Here is an 18,511-nt window from a genome sequence, read left to right as displayed (position 1 = left end):
TCCGCCTGATTGTGGATCTTTCGAGGCGTCAAACGCAGATATTTACAACAGTTCTATTTTGTAGCTATTAGGGAGTTGCGGGAACCGCCCAAGGTACAGTGTCGGTCTGTCTAAGTATCATTCGCCGCTTGTCATCTTGCCAACTCGGAGCCAATTTTTTTTGTATGATCATGCTGACTTCGTGTTTTTTACTGCCTATTAAACACTGGGAAAGGGTCGACTCTTGGTAAGCCATCAGACAGCGCTTGTAATCATCAAACGTGATGCCATTTATTGTTAAATTTTTTACACCCTTGGCACGTTTACTCACTTTTACGCCATTGCCATATTTTTTCCTATCCTCATCCCTAGTAGTAATGTGTACAGCTTTGCTCGCAGCCCCACAAACTCGGTCATAATTTTACCGTTATTCTCATCCTTCAATAACCCTCGTCGTTTCTTATTTTTAAGAGAATCACCATTGACATTGTCGGGCGGATAGTCAGAGGTATCAAACATTGCATCCACATCCCGTTTGATAATATCGTCAATGTTCGATACGTTAAATTGATAAATAAGGCTGTCTGTGTCGGTATACAACAATTTGACCTGTTTGTTCGAAAAATTGGTTTTTACATAATTGTAGTGAAGATCATAGAGAATGATTTTTGATAGATCTAGAATTGATGCACCTAAGTAAATAGGTTTATCGAAGCGAACTTTGACGCGATCCAATTCGATAATAACTATATCCTCGTTAAATACGGTACAGCTACGTAAGTTTGGTCTGGCAATAAGCGTTCTCGCACCACCTCTTCCCTCACATTTTGTGACCAATTTAACATCTTTGCGATTTCGTACATTCTCCATAGTCTTGCCGAACACCGCGTTATTCATGAGTTTATAAAAGTTTTTCTCAAATTCGTTCCTAGACTGCTTGCGCATGTCGGTGTTGAGCATGATGTAACGCTCGAGCCATGGAGATTGTGCAAACTATAAAACTCTGTGTACTTTCGTTAATTTCATGCCTGAACTTAAACATTGCTTCAAATTTCTATAGTGTAGGATATATCTTATTTTGGGGTGAAGGGTGGTCGCGAGTTTGGCGATATTACTACCTGGCTACGGACTGAGAGGTAAGTCTTTGTGATCCTCGTGAAGTTCTACAGCGTAGTCCAAATCTACCTTCAGAAAGTAACCGGTTGGTGACTCGTCTGTATGGTTTCCTATATCGACATGCTCATACTCCCACTTGAACGAGCCGATTGGTAAATGCACGCTCATAGCTGCACCGTACCGATTATTCACATCAAAATACATGAGGTATGACTCCAATTTGTTTGGATCAAAATCTTCACCCATGAATCTATTATTGGCCCGAGCATGGCGGTTAGAGTACTGCGTTACGCCGCCTCGAATGGCTCTTTCAATGAATAATATCATTTCTGTGACATCTAAAAGTTGTAAATTCACTCCCGTGTATTTGAGCATCGCGTCAAAGGCAAGTCCCGGCGCTGTGTAGTAGTGCAACGAATCTAAATCATATGTTTTGAAGCAGCTAGCGCGGAAATTTTCAAAAATATCTGCGAGCGAAAGAACATCCGTCTTCAAATGTAACTCCGAATACGCACCTAATGTCTCTAAATTAAATTCATTCCAAACAGTTTCCGCGTGCTCGTAATCAGCGTCTCAAATATTCGAATCGGTGAGTTGAGAGTAGAAATGCTTCTTTGCGGGTAGCTGAGTTTCATCAAGCTTCTCCCAATAATCAACGTATTCATAGGGAAAACCGCCTTTGCGAGTTATCAAACTGAACTGAGTCGGATTATTGTCGAATTTACGTGTTATATGTTTATCGGCATCGGCGAAATATGACGAGAGCTTATCGATGCTGCTGGCCATAAGACGAAAGGAATCGATAATTCTAAAGCTCATCATCGACCCTTCGATCCGCATCGTGATGGATATATATTGCTCCTTATTCATAAGTAGCAGATCAGTCTCGCCTTTAACAGTTGAAGCAAGAGATTTTATTAAAAAGTGAGAATCGCAACCGGTTAAATTGTGAAAAACTATGGGAATTGTTATGGAGACTTTGAAATTTAAATTACACCGATTATGAGCACGACCGCGATATTTACCCGTGAAGTGACAGTGATCGTGACATTTTTTCTCCTCAGGGGTGAACGGCTTTTCGCAAATATAACAATTCTTTGCACGCATGTGACGATCGCGTTGCTCTTGGGTGAGAAACTTTATCGTAATTATGTTTTTGATGCGTGACTCTATTTGAATCGATAAATCCTTGAGCCGTCGGACAAACCAATCTATATAATCGGCATCGCGTCTACCGTGGAACTCTGATAAAGTTTCGTCGTACGAACAATGTTCGTAGTATGGTACACTGTGCGGGATATGCTTTTGAATATCTTGTGTTTTACGGTTTGAGACGTGATTCTGGAATTCATCAAGCGGTACAGACTCTAATATACATTTAAGATCGGCATAAAGGACAAACGGGGCGGTACCTTTGTTTTGAAAATTTGAAAATGTTAAATCTCTAGACTTGGGAAATTCCATGTGCACTTTATTTAACATAATGCAATCTTGTCGATGGTTGTCGTAGGTGTGTTTCACCGTAAAGTGACACAAGCATCTGTCACATGAAAATGTTTTGTGTTCATTAACAGACAATTGTTTACTCACTAAACGAGAAAGATCTTAAATCCAAGCAAAGTGGGATCTCGGTGCAAACTCGCCAGTCATCTCGTCTTTCGGATTACTCTCTACCATTAGAAGATGAATCGTGTTAATGTTCGCGGTACTCAAATTTTTACTCAAATAAATTGGCACGATGACGCTTTTCTCAGCTCTAGCATGGGCTGAGACGGTTTCAGATTTTACCCCATATACATTGATTTGCAAATTATTCAATCTCTCAAGCTTTTTCACATCATGTAGAGTAGCAGGGAATTTGATATCTGTACAGTCCAACTCGGAAATATAGTAACGATAGTGAATAGTCCTCCCAGCGTTGGCGTAGACTGGGTGGAGCGCTGCTGTGACGGACCAGAGAAGGCATCTTGCATCCTCGATTTTCACGTTCACCACCGCTCTCTTCTGCTGAATATACTTGGTCAACTCGACAAATGTTGAAGCCCCCGCGGCGAAGGGTAACAGAAAAGTGCAGCTCATCCAACAAATTGTGCACATTCTTCATCATCTTGACGAGATTGGAGTATGTTTCGGAGCCCATGACTTCGATGTTGATATAAGCAGAACTTTGTAGAACTTTTCACTTGCACGTATCGTAGAAGACTGACGAGTATTCGGATGCATGGAGTTAATATATCCATAGATCGCACGAATTTGGGTGTGGCGGTGGGGGCTGGTGGGAGGTCCAAGCTTTGTACCACCTCCAGTCATCAGGGAATAAAAAAAATTTGATAGCGAACAAGTTTGAACCTGCACACCCCATCCCTAATCGGCGTAACGCCTGTGATGGGAAAAAAATCGGTCAACGAAAAGCAGGTAGTGGGCGGTGTTTGATGGAGGAAAAATCTTGTTTTGCCAACTCTTGACCGGATGATTTGCGCACATACCGTTTTTGGGGTTTACGACTGTTTATGGCAAATAGGTCCGAGCCTGCAAACCTCCAACCCCCATTAGCGTGGGACTCGCAACGAGAAAAAAATTGGTCAACGAAAAAGCAGGTAGTGGGCAGCGATTGACGGGAGAAAAATCAAAATGGCTGCCCATCTGACTAGGCAAAAATCAAAAACCTGCACACTCAACCCTAATCAACGCGTGGCATGTGATGGGAAAAAAATCGGTCAACGCAACAGCAGGTAGTGGGCAGCGTTTGACGGGGGAAAAATCAAAACGGCTGCTTATCTAACTAAGCAATAATCAAAATCGCTGCCCATCTCACTAGCAAAAAATTTCACTGTCAAACTGTCTGTCGATGAAATCGGGCAAAAATACAGGTGGCGCCATCTATGGTAACAGTCGGTAACAATATCGCGGGTAAGGCTTACCATCGCGGTGGTGACATACCGACTGTCGGTAAGGTAGGAATCTGGATACAATGCCGGTTCCAACTCGCTGCGTGAGTTAGAACCGGTGTATCCTAACTACTGAGATTTCTGTGTGTGATTCCTCGAATTCTTGAATATTGTAACTGATTGATTCTGTCGTTTATGGATAACTTCCTCGTAAATTGTCTCTTGTACTTTACCGTTAACTCTAGTCTTTGGTCTACGATACCGATTTTTGTAAAATATTAATGAATGTCAATCTTTCATACTGGTCAGAATCTATAGCAAATTTATATTATTCTTCCGTTACTATCTCCCGAGCTATCTTCATTTTGTTTTCTATCGATTACAATAAAGTTTTCACTCTCGTTTTCAAGTAACAGAATAATAATTCGCGTAGCATCATCCTTTGCTACTTGGATAATATCACATCGCCCAGTGACGTGTAGTTTTCAGTAAATTCTTGCATTATATCGCTTTTTCCGACCTACATTCATATTTCGCTGTTAACTATCGTCTTTCATTTCAATGCTACCGTTTGATTCAATTCTATCGAAATTTCTGTGGACGACTATTGCCTGTTTTATTAACTTCCACTATCGTTGCCACTTAATTTGTCTATCTTTAACCTGTAACCTACTTGACAATATATAACTGATTGACCTGTCCATTTTCCTTGACTTGAGTTCATCCTTCATTTCTTTATTTTCTTTATTTCTTTAATTATTGTCAGCTGCCTTGAATACCGCCATTCTACCAGTTCGTGTGAATACCTGAGCCTAGCCAGCCGTACAATGAGTTCTCTAGTTATTTTCCGTATTGTTTCGTATTGTTTTTTTTTTTTTTGATTTTGAGTAAGTGGAGAATCGCGCCAAAGTGTCAACGGTAAGTCCTCATCTGCGGGTAACAGAATTTAGCGTTACACTGTGAGGTATAGTTTAGATGATATCGCAAAAACATTGGTTGTACTGAAAAAACAATATCCATTGAATTATTTTGATGAATACGAAGTCCCACAAGCCTACGATTCCAAGTTGGAAGTAAATGATAAAAAAAAAAAATTACTTGTAATCAATGTGCAATCGTATATTGATACTATTCGAATTTCATGATTTTCATGACAATATAATTGGATAAATCATATTGATAACGATCAAAAAAAAAAAAAAATTTATTCGTATAAAAATTTCATGTGAATTTATTCAATCACATCAGTATTTAAAATAATCCTTCCGTATTAGCGAATAAATCAAAATTGACTGAAAAAAAAAGAAATACAAAATAAAAAAAAAAACAACGTATGAATCACTAATTTTTTCACCTAAAATATGTTCTATCTAACGATTTCAACGATGGCTATTATTATTCTGAAACAAATCGTTCTGTTTGCTGATACATAGTTTACATAGTTTTATACAATGATGATATAACATGATGCGTAAAATTTTTTGCCAATTGTTCCAAATTTTCACTATACTGTATATTATTCATCAAGATCAACAGTCTTTTTGGTGATTTGGGTAATAAATCAGTGTCAACATGAATATTAAAATTATATCAGGTTTTTTAGAGAATTATAAATTTCCAAAGTTATAATTAACCTATCTGAAACTTCCTCATATTTAAGGCAGTAGTCTGCTTTACAGGCTTCAAAAAATCGATTTTTCGTTTTTGTCTTAAATCTATTCCAAAACTATCCAAGAATATGTGTTCAAAATTTTAGAGGCCAATTCGACATATTTTCGAAGCTAGATCAGTTTTAGTGGCCGAGCGTCGAGCAGGTGCGAATGCTCGGGCAGACCCGAGCGCGCGCGCTCCGCCCCTTCGTGTATTCTATTGTTTGACTATACTCGTATATACCTGAAACGATTGAACGGTCCTTTGAAATATTATTTGGAGGTTCTAGAAGGTCTGTGTTGAGTAGTTGTTGGGATAACGGTATACAATATAACGGTAAACTATAGCTCTCGGAATCGGCTTCTACACTGCTATTTGTAGCGTCAGCTTTCAGTTTCATTTTTGATTTTGCCGAGCGCACATCGAAATGTCAAGCTACCCGAAAGGTGATCGATGTAAAAGACAGCGTGCTGCGGAACCGCGAAAGCGAAAATTTCACGGCAATCGTTTTACCAGTGTATCATCGGACGACGGACACACGAGTCGCAGTGAGCAAAAGTTGAAGGCAGCAAGCAGCGATGATATCATTATTCATTCATCGCACTGCTACCGCATTATTGAATTCATATCGGTGTTTCTCGCTCTTTCGGAAATCGCAATTTGCAGATCATGCAAACAAAAATTAACGTTTGCAGAAAGCGGTCATCGAAGCCTAGGATTTAAAATTGTTGTTCAGTGTATGTGTGGTCGACGCGAAATCCAGTCAGGACCATTTATAAATACCGGCTACGAAATCAACAGACGGATTGTTTTTGTTATGAGGCTTCTTGGTATCGGACGAGAAGGAATAAACGTGTTCTGCGGCCCTATGGATATTTCTGCAGGTTTTACAAAATCTACTTATCAACAAATCGTTGAGCATTTGTACGCAGCGTCGAAGACACTGTTCGAGAGTACCTGCGAAAAAGCCGTCACGGAAGAGAAAGAAAAAAACGTTGAACATGGAAGACCTGCGAATCATTTGAAGGTTTCGGGCGATGGATCGTGGAAAAAGCGCGGTTATACTTCTTTGTACGGTGTCACAACGCTCATCGGATACTACAGTGGCAAAGTAATCGATCTCACTGTAAAAAGTGGTTATTGTCATTCGTGTACCATACATAAAAATAGTTTGGATAAAGATGCATTTGAGGAGTGGTATGAGGATCATAAAGAATCATGCTCCTCAAATCATACAGGTTCGTCTGGGAAGATGGAGGTAGATTCCATAACAGAGATGTTTTCGAGATCCGTCGAGAAATTCGGAGTTATGTACAGTAATTATATCGGCGATGGCGACTCCAAAACTTTTACTGGAATCTTAAATAGCAATCCTTACGGGGACGAGTGCACAGTGACGAAAAACGGCTATAAAATCGTCGAAATAGCAGCAAATATGGCTACAGGCATTTTCAACGAAGGTTATTCAGCTGTGCTTTCTACCATGCAGCTCCTCGATATTGTCATCGGGCAGCAATGCAAAAATTTTGCTGACACCGTCGATGCTGAGCGCATAACGCGGGAGAACCGGCGCGCATCACTTTCCAGCAAGGAGGCTCGTACAGCTCGAAGATCGGAAAGCCTCCGTCAAAACGAGTTTTTTGAAGAAGAGCAAGGATTATTGTATGGCCCGGGGATAGCCGATTAAACATCTAATTGGTGTAAGTATCCAAAAACTTACATTTTTTCGGACCGAAAACTTTACAGCCCGTTTTCTCGAGTTTTCATTTTCACAAGTTTTGGAAAACGGTGCCGGCGATAGTAGAAACAATATATGTCCGATCGAAAAAAACCAAAGTGATCTAGCTTCAGTATTGAATTATCTTCTATTTGAACTAAAAAAGTTGGACAAAAGTACTATTTAAATTACTTGTTTTGCAACTTAAAGTGAATTTTTTTTTCAAACTTCGAAAAAATTTGGAATTTCGTCATTTCTTCGGTATTTTTGTAGTTCATATAGAAAAGGAACTTATGAAAACTAAATTTCAATAATTTGTAATAATAAAAATTGTTTTTTAAAGCTTGAATATAATATACTATCGTCTCAAAATTTCGTTTACCGCAATCATTTCCTTCCCTTTTAAAAAAATTGTTGAAAAAACGCTTTTTTTTCGGCTCCTAAAGCAGACTACTGCCTTAATTTAACCTGAATTGTGCTGATATTCGAGTCGACCTCAATTGTACTAGTATTCGAGTCAACCCGAAACGTGCTGGTATTCAAGTCGACCCGAAATGTGCTCTTTTTTCTCCGGCATCTGAAACGTGCGCTTTTTTACCCGTATTTTGAAATGTGCTCTTTTCACCCGGAATCTGAAACGTGTTCTTTTTCACCCGGAATTCAAAACGTGCTCTCATTTGTATCGGGCGTCGTAGAGATTTCAGTCACATCTGGCAAAGGATGTATTGTAACAGAGCAGCTATAACGATCAGTGAACCCGCAGTCAGTGAGGTAGGATGCGTTGATATGATAGATCTGACTTGCCGGTGAAGTAAAAATCATTGGTCCAACAAAGCCTACGCGGCCGGCAAGTATCTGAAATTTGGGATTATTTTCCGGAGAGTCCATTCAGCTGCGGAAAAAGTGCCAAATCTTTGTCATGTTTGTATATAAGTTGGTTGGAATGCTGTACATTTTTACTTAACTTTATTACCACGCTTGCAGTATATTTGCCAAACAGTCAAGCGGCGATTTTTCTACTATCTAACGGCTTATGCCAACCGTAAATACATCACTATTCTTGAATTTTCTTAAATTTAGATGGCATGAAAGCAAACTAACGAAATAAACTTTTTCCGTTCACTCAATAATAACACATCAGAAATTCATATGATATAAACACACAAGAGTGAACTAAGAGAATAATTTTCATGAGTGATATGGGGTTAAAAATTACAGAAATTCAGTTTTATCACTAAATCGTAATGGATCAAAATAGTACTCGTGCGATTGCAGCACTTGTCATCGGCTTGTCCCACCAATTTCGCTCTTGTGTTCTTATGAACACTTGCCTCTGCGCCTCACACCGAAAACTTCACAATTATCTGAAATTACTAATTTTCTACACCTGTAACAAAAGACAATGTTTCACATTTGTTGCGATATGAAGTTGTAATCTTGATTAAACGCGAGAGGGGAGGTTCTATAAAGAAACGTTGCACACGTTATATAGATGCGTGAAACGCGGACAGAAAATAAACTTTATTATCAATGTACATAGAGTGACTCTAGACGATACACAACGTTGTATCGCGATAGAGGTACACTCGAAGACTGACACCGAGGAAAGCTGATCTGCTAATCCTCGTGACCTATAGACACGCGATCACGGAAGGGTACGTAAATCGCAACATCCTTCCATGAGCGCTAGAGTTCATACCTCACACTCATGTCAAGCACAACAAATACACGCAACAATATTTAAAAAAAAAAAGAATCTTCTTGCGCTGAAAACGCATGTATGAGTGATATTTCGAAGACAGGCATTGTGAAAGTCGGAAATCCTTCTTAATCCTGATTTACTTATCAAAATTACATTCTGAAATTAACTCTGTTGTGTCAATATCACAGATACAGATGAATATGTGACAATTTACCTGGGATACTGGTACCTAGGGCCACGAAGACTACTGCAGTGACTGAATCCTTTATGCCTAGGGTACAGCCAAAGTAGGATGCGACATCTCCGATGATTGCTGTCACCAGACCGATGCCAACTATGCTTGTAACAAAGCACAGGTATCCACCAGCGATATCTGAAACACGAGAAAACCTTTTTCTTGTATCACTCAGTTATTTTCTTTTTGTATCGTGGTGAAAACGAGAAAAGTTTCTAAATCAAAAGATCAAGACCTGGAAACATGTAACAATTAGTATGAAAACACGAATCGGTTCACGAGCTTTGTTGATCGTTGTGCCAGAAAAATTTATCGCAGAATAACTCGGGCCATGTCATTTGATGAAGGTTTACGTCAGGGAAATACCCACAAATGATCAGGATTTCGATCATTTTCATGCGTGGTCTTTTCCACCTTTATAAAGTGTGATGAACAATACTGTAAATCTTTCTTTAATCGGGCCATTTCAAGCGGCGCTGCGCGCTTGCGCTAAGACATGCTTAATTTTTAAATGAGCCGAGTGCGGCAGATAAATGCTACCAACTTGCCACGAATCACGTACTGTTGGGGGGTTTTAAGGCGCGTAGGCGTCACGAAAACCTAAAGTATGTACTGTAACGGTCAGCTGACCTTACATAGATAAGTACCAGTCAGCAGGTGTGAGGAGCATCAATAAGGATGAGGAGCAATATCCAACGGCTTGTTTGTGACCCTGAAATTCTAACGAGCGGCATGCAACGTCGACAATCGACGACCAGCGAAGATCGGTATAAATAGGACGTCGACGGTCAACTCGTTGGCAGTCTGATTGTGAAGTGCACAGCTGAATTACACAGGTCTTGTTCATTCGCGTCTCGAGGATAACCATGAATCTTGCTTTAAAGGGTCTAGCCGGATAAAAATGGAGAATCTGCTCCCACCGAATTTTGTGGCACCGATTTCTTCCCAAGTTCCTAACCTACAAAAAAAATTTTGTGCAAAATTACAGCTTTCTACGTCGATTCCGAGGGGTTTGTCTGACGAAAAAACGTGTTTTTTCGATTTTTGCAGTTATTAAATACTAAGAGGCGACCGAAAAATCTAAAAACATTCTCAAAAATCAGAAACACGTTGAAATTTATGGAAAAAATATTTGCAACTTTTTTTTATGCTAAAGCCTATTATTAATCATCGAATCTTCCTTTAAAAAATATATTTTATATTTATAGTGTATATATTTTGCTACTATTATGACAAAAATTGACGAGATTCTATTATGAATTCCCTGCAGATTGAAAAAAAAGTCTCAAAATTCGGCCTGCAACACATTGAAAAAAAATAAAACGACAAAAATTCCACATTTTTCGATAAGAATCCATAGATAAATCATTCTTTGGGTTAAATTATCGGGTGATCATGGCTGCAGTAGTTGTGACACATAACAAACAGATGTAAACAATATGATTTTCACGCTGATTTTGGATATGTTGAAATTTTCGACGTCGATTAACAAGGTTGAAATGGAGTTTGTCCGATTTTTTACAATAACATGGATAAAAAAATCAGCATGGCTGTCGGTAAGCTACACAGCTCAAGTGGCGCCGCTAGTGTGAATGTATTGAACGGCATGAAACCTCGAAATCGATCTAGATACTTCGGACACCAGGCCCATTTTCCTACTTATTTATTTATTTCTCCATCGTGACAGAGTGAATCATTTGTCTTATCCTATACAACTAAATTGACACACGTCGTAATTGAATGTGTGGTGCACGCACGGTATGCGCATCGACTTTTCGGGATACAGCGCGCAACTGAGCGCAAGAAACTTCTATTCCCCAAACAGCGCAAACGAGGTGCGCGAACCTTCTCGACGTAACGGGTGAGCGCGAGACGCAGGGGACTTGTGTTACGCCGTGTTGTGCATCCCCCATCACTCAGCGAAACGCCGCATATGTTTCCGAACGTAAATACAAACACATAAGCGGAGCGCTCACGCGCCTGCTTAGTCATTTCACTTCACGATTTCAACTCGTCAACTATGATCTGCTCAGTGAGAATATTCAGTGTAAGTCCTAGTCAGTGCTTAGCTACAAATGTATGAATTTCTATCCATTCTATACGATACTCGAGACAAAGAATGAAACAAAAATAGCCGTGCTGTTGGTAAGAATTTTATCAATGTTTCGTCCATCATTAAGCATGGGTCTCGCAGTGAAAACTAGATTTTCATACTAGAAGTTATGCACCCACACAACATCTTAATTTCAAGTTATTGGTTTCAGAATAACTTATGAGCGATTGATCAACATCAGTAATACACTATGTTAACGCCTCAAGTAAGCTCGGATTCAACAACAGATTCGACGAGATGTGCATACTGTTCTCGTATGCTTAGCGCATTAAAGGGACAGCGAAAAAGAATAAACGATAATGGAAAATGTTCGGAATACTCTGTAAGAATAGGCAAAGTCTTGAAACTTGGGGATATTCTCTGCGATCATTATAGGTTGATTCTATACAGCAAAAGTGATAGACATAGCACCGAATCATTATCGATATCTGGCTCAAGAGCATCAGGATCACAACAAGCAACAGAGTTTGGTGGATCTCGCCAATGTTCTATGCCAGAAGTTGATGATGAACATTCAGACCTCTATGAGTTGCCAACGCAGACATCTTTACTTTCTTTACACACGTCTCAAAGGGCTTCTTCACAACAATCTTCTACAGTGATACCTTCACAAAGTTCCACAAACACTCTATCACAATCGTCTACTGGCGACCCATCATTTGTAGTGCAGGAGCCAGTCAATGTCGAATTGGTAGAACTGCCTTTTCCACGGGTAGTGTCAACTCACAAATACTGCTTTCTTTTTACTCATCATCACCAATCGTCACTGTCCCTTCTGAAGCTCGATTGCAAGCATTCCAGGAAAGAAAGATCTTCATTCCTCAGGGAAATCGTTGTTGCCCAACTCATCTGATGAAAAAAAATTCTATTCAGATGACCTAGCTGCGTTGAAAATACATGCTGGTAACAGTATGATTAAAGTATCAGACTTGACGTTTTTCCTTAATGACTTGTCGAATGGCCAAGAATTAAAGCATCAAATTAGGGATGGTACTCTATCTGATCAACGTCTGGAAGTATTGACTGGTCTTAGTTACGCAAATCTGAATGAGCTGTCTGGGAAAATGAAATCGATGAGGAATTCCAAGACCCGTAACATTTTGCAAGCATTGGTAGTGTTTCTTTTTAAAATGAGGACTGGGAATTCGAATACTATAATTGCATTTGTACTAGGACTTGATCGTGACCAGCAAGTTTCAGATTATTGTGCAGAAGTCGTAAACTCTTTTAAGAAATATATTTTACCAGAGGGTTTTGAATATTTTAGCGAATCAAGGGATGATCTTGTGGAACATAAAACTTCGGATACAGTTAAGAACCTGTATGAGCTGAAGGACCAATTAGTGCTCATATTTGATGGAACTTACATTCGGCATCAGAAGAGTACGAACAACAACTATCAACGAAAATCGTATTCTGGACTGGAAAAGGTCCCATTATGTAAACCCTTTACTATTTGCACGATGAATGGGTACATTGTTGAGATGGAAGGGCCTTTTTACGCTACTCAAAACGATGCCGAAATAATTAAAATACTGCTAGACAATCCGAATGGTCTTCAACGAATCATGAGGCTAGGTGACATTTGTGTAGTTAATCGAGGATTCCGAGATGTGGTGCAGCAATTAGAAAAGAGAAAATATAAAGTACTCATGCCAGCATTAAAAGGACAACGTAGTCAGCTCACAACTGAAGAGTCGGACAACTCTCGATGGGTCACAAAAGTTCGTTGGGTGGTCGAAACAGTTCACGGCATCCTTGACCAGAAATATAAGCTAATTCATCACTCTTTAGATAATAAACTTCTCCCAAAATCACTCTTCAGGATTGCTTGCTATCTGAATAATATCTTTGGAAAGAGGTTGAATTCTGATGTTGGCATCAGGGATGATATTATTGAGCAAATGAAGTCTAGGCGTGATAGCGAGAATTCATTGGCACAAGAGGCAGAGTTGGAGCGTTGGAATCGCCGAAAAACGCAATTTCAACAATTAGCATCAGCTGATTTGCTTGATTGCCCGGAGCTGACCGAAAAGGAATTGAAGATACTCTTCACTGGTTCATACCAGCTATCTCAAGTAGTATCTTACCTTGCTGAAATGATGGACGAGGATGAAAATATTGCACTCAATTATTTGAAGAGATTAGAAGATGCAAATCACGCAATCGTTCAAGTTCTTGTGAGGTCGAGACACATTAATAGCAAAACTTATAAATGCTACAGCGATTATACTCGTGATTCCGAAGGATCTTCTGGAATTCGCCGTTATGCTTGTGATTGTCCAAATGGCAAACGAACCGTTGGTTGCTGTTCACACATTGCTGCGATCGTTTATTATCTATCTAATGCTCGATATCTATCGAAAATCATAAGACCATCTGAAATCCTCACAGGACTTTTTGATGTAGAAGAGGTCAATGCCGTAATCAACAGTGATAGAGATAAAGATTAAATATGTAGCAATATAAATAGTAGGAGTTAATGCTTGATCAATGACATTTATGGAAACTCAAATTACACTTATTATACCAATAACATTTATTAATAAACTCCAATTAGCAATATAATCCTACTGATTACATCTATTTGTTATGTCTCACAACTACTCCAACCATGATCACCCAACAATTAAACCCAAAGAACGATTTATGTATAGATTCTCATCAAAAAATGTGAAATATTGTCGTTTTTGTTTTTTCAATGTGTTGCAGGCCGAATTTTGGGACTTTTTTTTTAATTCGCAGGAAATCAATAATAGAATCACGTCAATTTTTGTCATAATAGTAGCAGAATATATACACTACAAAATATATTTTTTAGAGGAAGATTCGATGATTAATAATAGGCTTTAGCATAAAAAAAGTTGCAAATATTTTTTCCATAAATGTTAACATGTTTTTGATTTTTCAGAATTTTTTCAGATTTTTCGGTCGCCTTTTAGTATTTAATAACCGAAAAAATTGAAAAAACACATTTCTTTATCAGAAAAACCCCTCGAAATCGATGTAGAAAGCTGTAATTTTGCATTAAATTTTTTTTTTAGGTGAGGAACTTGGGAAAAAACCGGTGCCACAAAATTTGGTGGGGGCATATTCATCATTCTTAACCGGCTAGACCTTTTTTTAAATTGAATTTGACTGCAAGTTCAAAAAACAGTGAATTGATTTCGTAGTAATGACACAGCATTTTGCGATGATATAGCTGGTAGCCGGGTCGGTATCCCGCTTAAGAATACAATATATTGTACTGACCAGCTGACCGATACCAATACACCGACAGTTGACTCCGGTACATTAGGACACTGCCGAACAAGACCGGAAATACCAATAATGATCGAGACTGACGAGAACGAACGACGAACGTGGCAATTTGCGACTGCGCTTGACTATCTGGTTTTTGGTATACATAGAGGTGCCCCAGAACGATCGTCACCAATAGGCAGTGAAGCACACCTCTGACAATGAGTCACGCGTATTGTCAAATCTGTTGGATAGCAAACCGCTCCACCGTGTCACTTAAGCTTGGAATATACGAGCCATTCGAATTTGAAAAGATAGAATCTTTACGGCAAAGCGCCTTTGAATAAGAATTCGTAACTCAGAACAATCTTAGACAAAGTGCCATGTTTTATAAACTGTTTATAAAAACTTGAAATGCTCTTACAATAACGCAGGTAAAACTGAGAACAGGAACGGTACCGAAAAATCCTGATTAGAAATTAATGTTGATTTATTCTTTTTCTTAGAATTGTATTGTTACCTCCCAGCCCATAATTACGGCTGTACCCCCTCTGTACCATATTCTGCCGACGTGCAATTACCATAAGAAAGCACATATGCTCGTGCCGTAGCCTTTAGGATCCATAGCGATCTAGACTCAGTTACCATCTTGGTGTGCAATGGTCTCGCACCTACATGCTGCATACAATATACCATACGTTATTTCGCGGGCGAGCTTATATTCATGTAATGTCATACAGTATATATATCGTTTACATTGCTCAACTTCATATCTTCAATTCCAACTATTTAACTGAAATACATACCGTTATTTAGTGAGCCATTGATATTGATGGTCTCCCTGTATCAAAGTCGTCCATGGATTCTTAATGGCCGATTCTGGGATCAATCATTAAGTTTAATGACGTATTCATGATTGAAGCATATTATGGCAATGAAAAATCTGGTGTTGCCAGCAACTTCATGCGATATTTTATTCAAGAAGCTCAAGATCTGTGTGAAAATGGATTTTTGTTCCAGGATACGCTGTACAGGTGTAGTATAAAGTTCTTTTTACTCGATACTCCGGCAACGTCGTTTGTTTTGAATGGACTGGGTATTCCGATTGCACTGAATGTACAATCGAAGGTACTCTTGGGGACAATGAGTCTGAGACGGCTAATGTTTTACACTAGACAGTTACGTTGACAACACAAAGAAACCTACAGCGCCTTAGTCGGCCGAGCGCAAAACGAACTCAACCTCAATAAACATAACATAACTTATGACCATCGAATCTGACCTTAGAAAGGATAATGACTTAATGAATAAATTTCGAATAATAAATTAAGGGAATTATTCAAAATTGGATGGACCGCATGAATCACGAAAGTTGATGTTAATTCGAACAAAAGTCGAAATTAATAAATGAACAGGATTTACCTGGAGTCTGAAAAATTATTATATGTAAAAATGATTGATTTAGAGTAAAGGAATCTGAGCAATTTAACAGGAAAAGTGACCATGTCACTCAATTAAACACAAGTTATTTCCTTCTCGAAGAATACAGACAGGCAAAGGTTTATTTTCAGCAAAAATGAACGAGTTCGCGTAGAGTGCTCAGAAAAATTTGTGATTGTCGAAGTTTAAAACAGAAATGAGGAATAAAGTCCGAAGAGATGAAAAAAGAAATTAAAACTTGAAATTCTACGGTAAGAGGTTTTTATAAAAATACAATTTAATTGGGTAATGCAAGTTAAGTTATGTATAAAAAACAAGATTCTTCATGGATTTTCTACTGCTCCCGCACGGTAGCAGCAAAAGACAGACGCATCGGCCGCACCCTGTCGACGATGTTAAATGTTGCAACTCAAAGGCGATTGAATCGCATTGCACAAAGCTTTTGAGGATACGAAAGGTAATGTAATGACTGTTGACTCTCGATGCTCAATATTTCTTTTTATTCGTTAAATAGAGTTTTGGAGCACGTAACAACACTCTGGTAATAGATAACAATGATGACGTACAGATAATTGGATTTTATTCATACAATTATCAAACATCAAAAATGTCTTGAATCCAGGCTTACAATACATGCTCAGACGGCTTACCGTTGCTCACAACATACAACTTTTTGAGAATGTAAAATACAACAAGACTTTAGCACTTATTTCGACGCTGACTTTGAAAACCCTCTTCGACGAGTGCTCGTTTTTCATAGAATCACATTCTAAACTTGAAACTTCTTAGACTGACAAGGAAACTGCCTGAGGTGTCCCCCTCGATTTCGATCATTTGAGGATATGTTATTCTTCATCGAAATCTAAGCAACACGAATTTGTTTTTATCGGCGGAAAAACAGTTTAAAGGGGTGAAATCAGCCCCCAAAGGGGCATTTTTGGAAATAACGTCACTTGAAGGGTGAATTTCTTCAACGGTATACAAGCCATTCCATGTTAACTTTCCGATTTCTTTCAATATTTTGGAAAAAATAAAAACCAAAGTCCTAAATGTTTACAGCATTAGCCGTGTTAATTCCAAAATTGTAAGCTCGCGATCGATTCCAGTCACCTCGCAAACTACTGAAATACCTGTCTCTGAAAGATTTTACGATCGTAAAAGAAACTATGCCAGAAACCGTTCGGCAATTTGTGGGAGTGGTTTTTGCTATAAATGCAACCGAAATTTATTGAAACGAAGAAGCTCGTAAATTGTTACTTAGAAAGAGCTTTGTAATGTTAAATAAGACGAATTAAAGCAAAATAGTGCGATTCTAATGGGAATTCGGCTGCACGTGTATAAGGGTAGTTCACCCCCTAAGTGACGTTATTTCGAAAAACACAAAAACATGTATCCCCTACTTTTTTCTGCTATGTCAAATGCAATTAATTTCATTAAAATCCGAACAATAGTTTGTCCGTTGTAAACATTTTTTAACTTTCAGCCCCTATAATTTTCGACTATTCAACCCCGTCGCAACCGGCCAAAATGCATTTTTCATTATTCGTCATAGGAATTATTCTTCAATTGGTTTCATTCAAATATCTCAACTTGAAGTATGCGAAACTATGAAACAACCACCGAGGATGCCCAACTTTGGGGGCTGATTTCACCCCTTTAAACTGTTTTTTCGCCGATAAAAAAAAATATGTGTCGCTTAGATTTCGATGAAGAATAACATATCCTTAAATGATCGAAATCGATGGGGACACCTCAGGCAGTTTTCTTGTGAGACTTGGAGTAATATCACAAACGACTGCTTGCTTTTTATAATGTAAAATACAAGACTTTGAAAATTATTTTGGACAAGACTTATAAAATTCTCTACGGCGGTTGGTCGTCTTTCACAGAATTACGTTCCAAACTTTGAAAATTCTTACACTGAGACTTGCAGTAAAATCACAGATGTTCAGGCGCCTCTCAGATTATGAAATTTTTTACCTTATGATATGAAATTCAAAAAAATAGAAGAAAAAAAAACTGGTGCGTGTGCTTCACACGCGTCTGAAGTGAACACAAAACAGAAGCTTGAACTCGACACAAAGCGAAGACGGTATGAACTCACACTTAGATGTGGACTCTCACACAACGGATAGAACGACGCGCATGCGTGCTGCTGTCGTTATACATATAAAATACGTACACGCGGGCTATGGATGGCCTATCACTCTCTCTCGCTTACACGTAACTCTTTCTCTCTCTTCTTGTACACGGCTATGCTATGGATGACCATCACTCTCTCTCGCTCACACATCACTCTGTCTCTCTTTTCTTCTATTCCTCCATTTCCTTGTCCGGTTTATGGACACTTTTTAGCGTTACCAATGAACGTGCCGTTGTCGCATAAGAAATATTCACTTCAAAAACAAGTGAAGAACCACTGTCGGGTGCG

General features: G+C 38.8%; 1 protein-coding gene across 5 annotated transcripts in view; it reads right to left on the bottom strand.

Annotated features, from left to right (window-relative positions):
* Calx (sodium/calcium exchanger 3) overlaps window positions 1-18,511 on the bottom strand; it is a 1,242,927-nt gene that overhangs the window by 389,514 nt on the left and 834,902 nt on the right. For 4 of the 5 annotated variants that reach the window (XM_046628885.2, XM_046628886.2, XM_046628890.1 and 1 more), the window contains one exon: window positions 9,267-9,425. In XM_046628885.2, the coding sequence (XP_046484841.1) occupies window positions 9,267-9,425 (159 nt within the window). Of the gene's footprint in view, window positions 1-9,266; window positions 9,443-18,511 lie in introns of all 5 variants that reach the window. The other variant, XM_046628892.2, reaches the window with a different exon arrangement.

This window comes from Neodiprion pinetum, chromosome 5 (genome assembly GCF_021155775.2).
Source record: "Neodiprion pinetum isolate iyNeoPine1 chromosome 5, iyNeoPine1.2, whole genome shotgun sequence".
NCBI lineage: Eukaryota > Metazoa > Arthropoda > Insecta > Hymenoptera > Diprionidae > Neodiprion > Neodiprion pinetum.
Note: the sequence above shows the minus strand (reverse complement) of the source record. Positions and strands in the feature narration are given on the sequence as shown.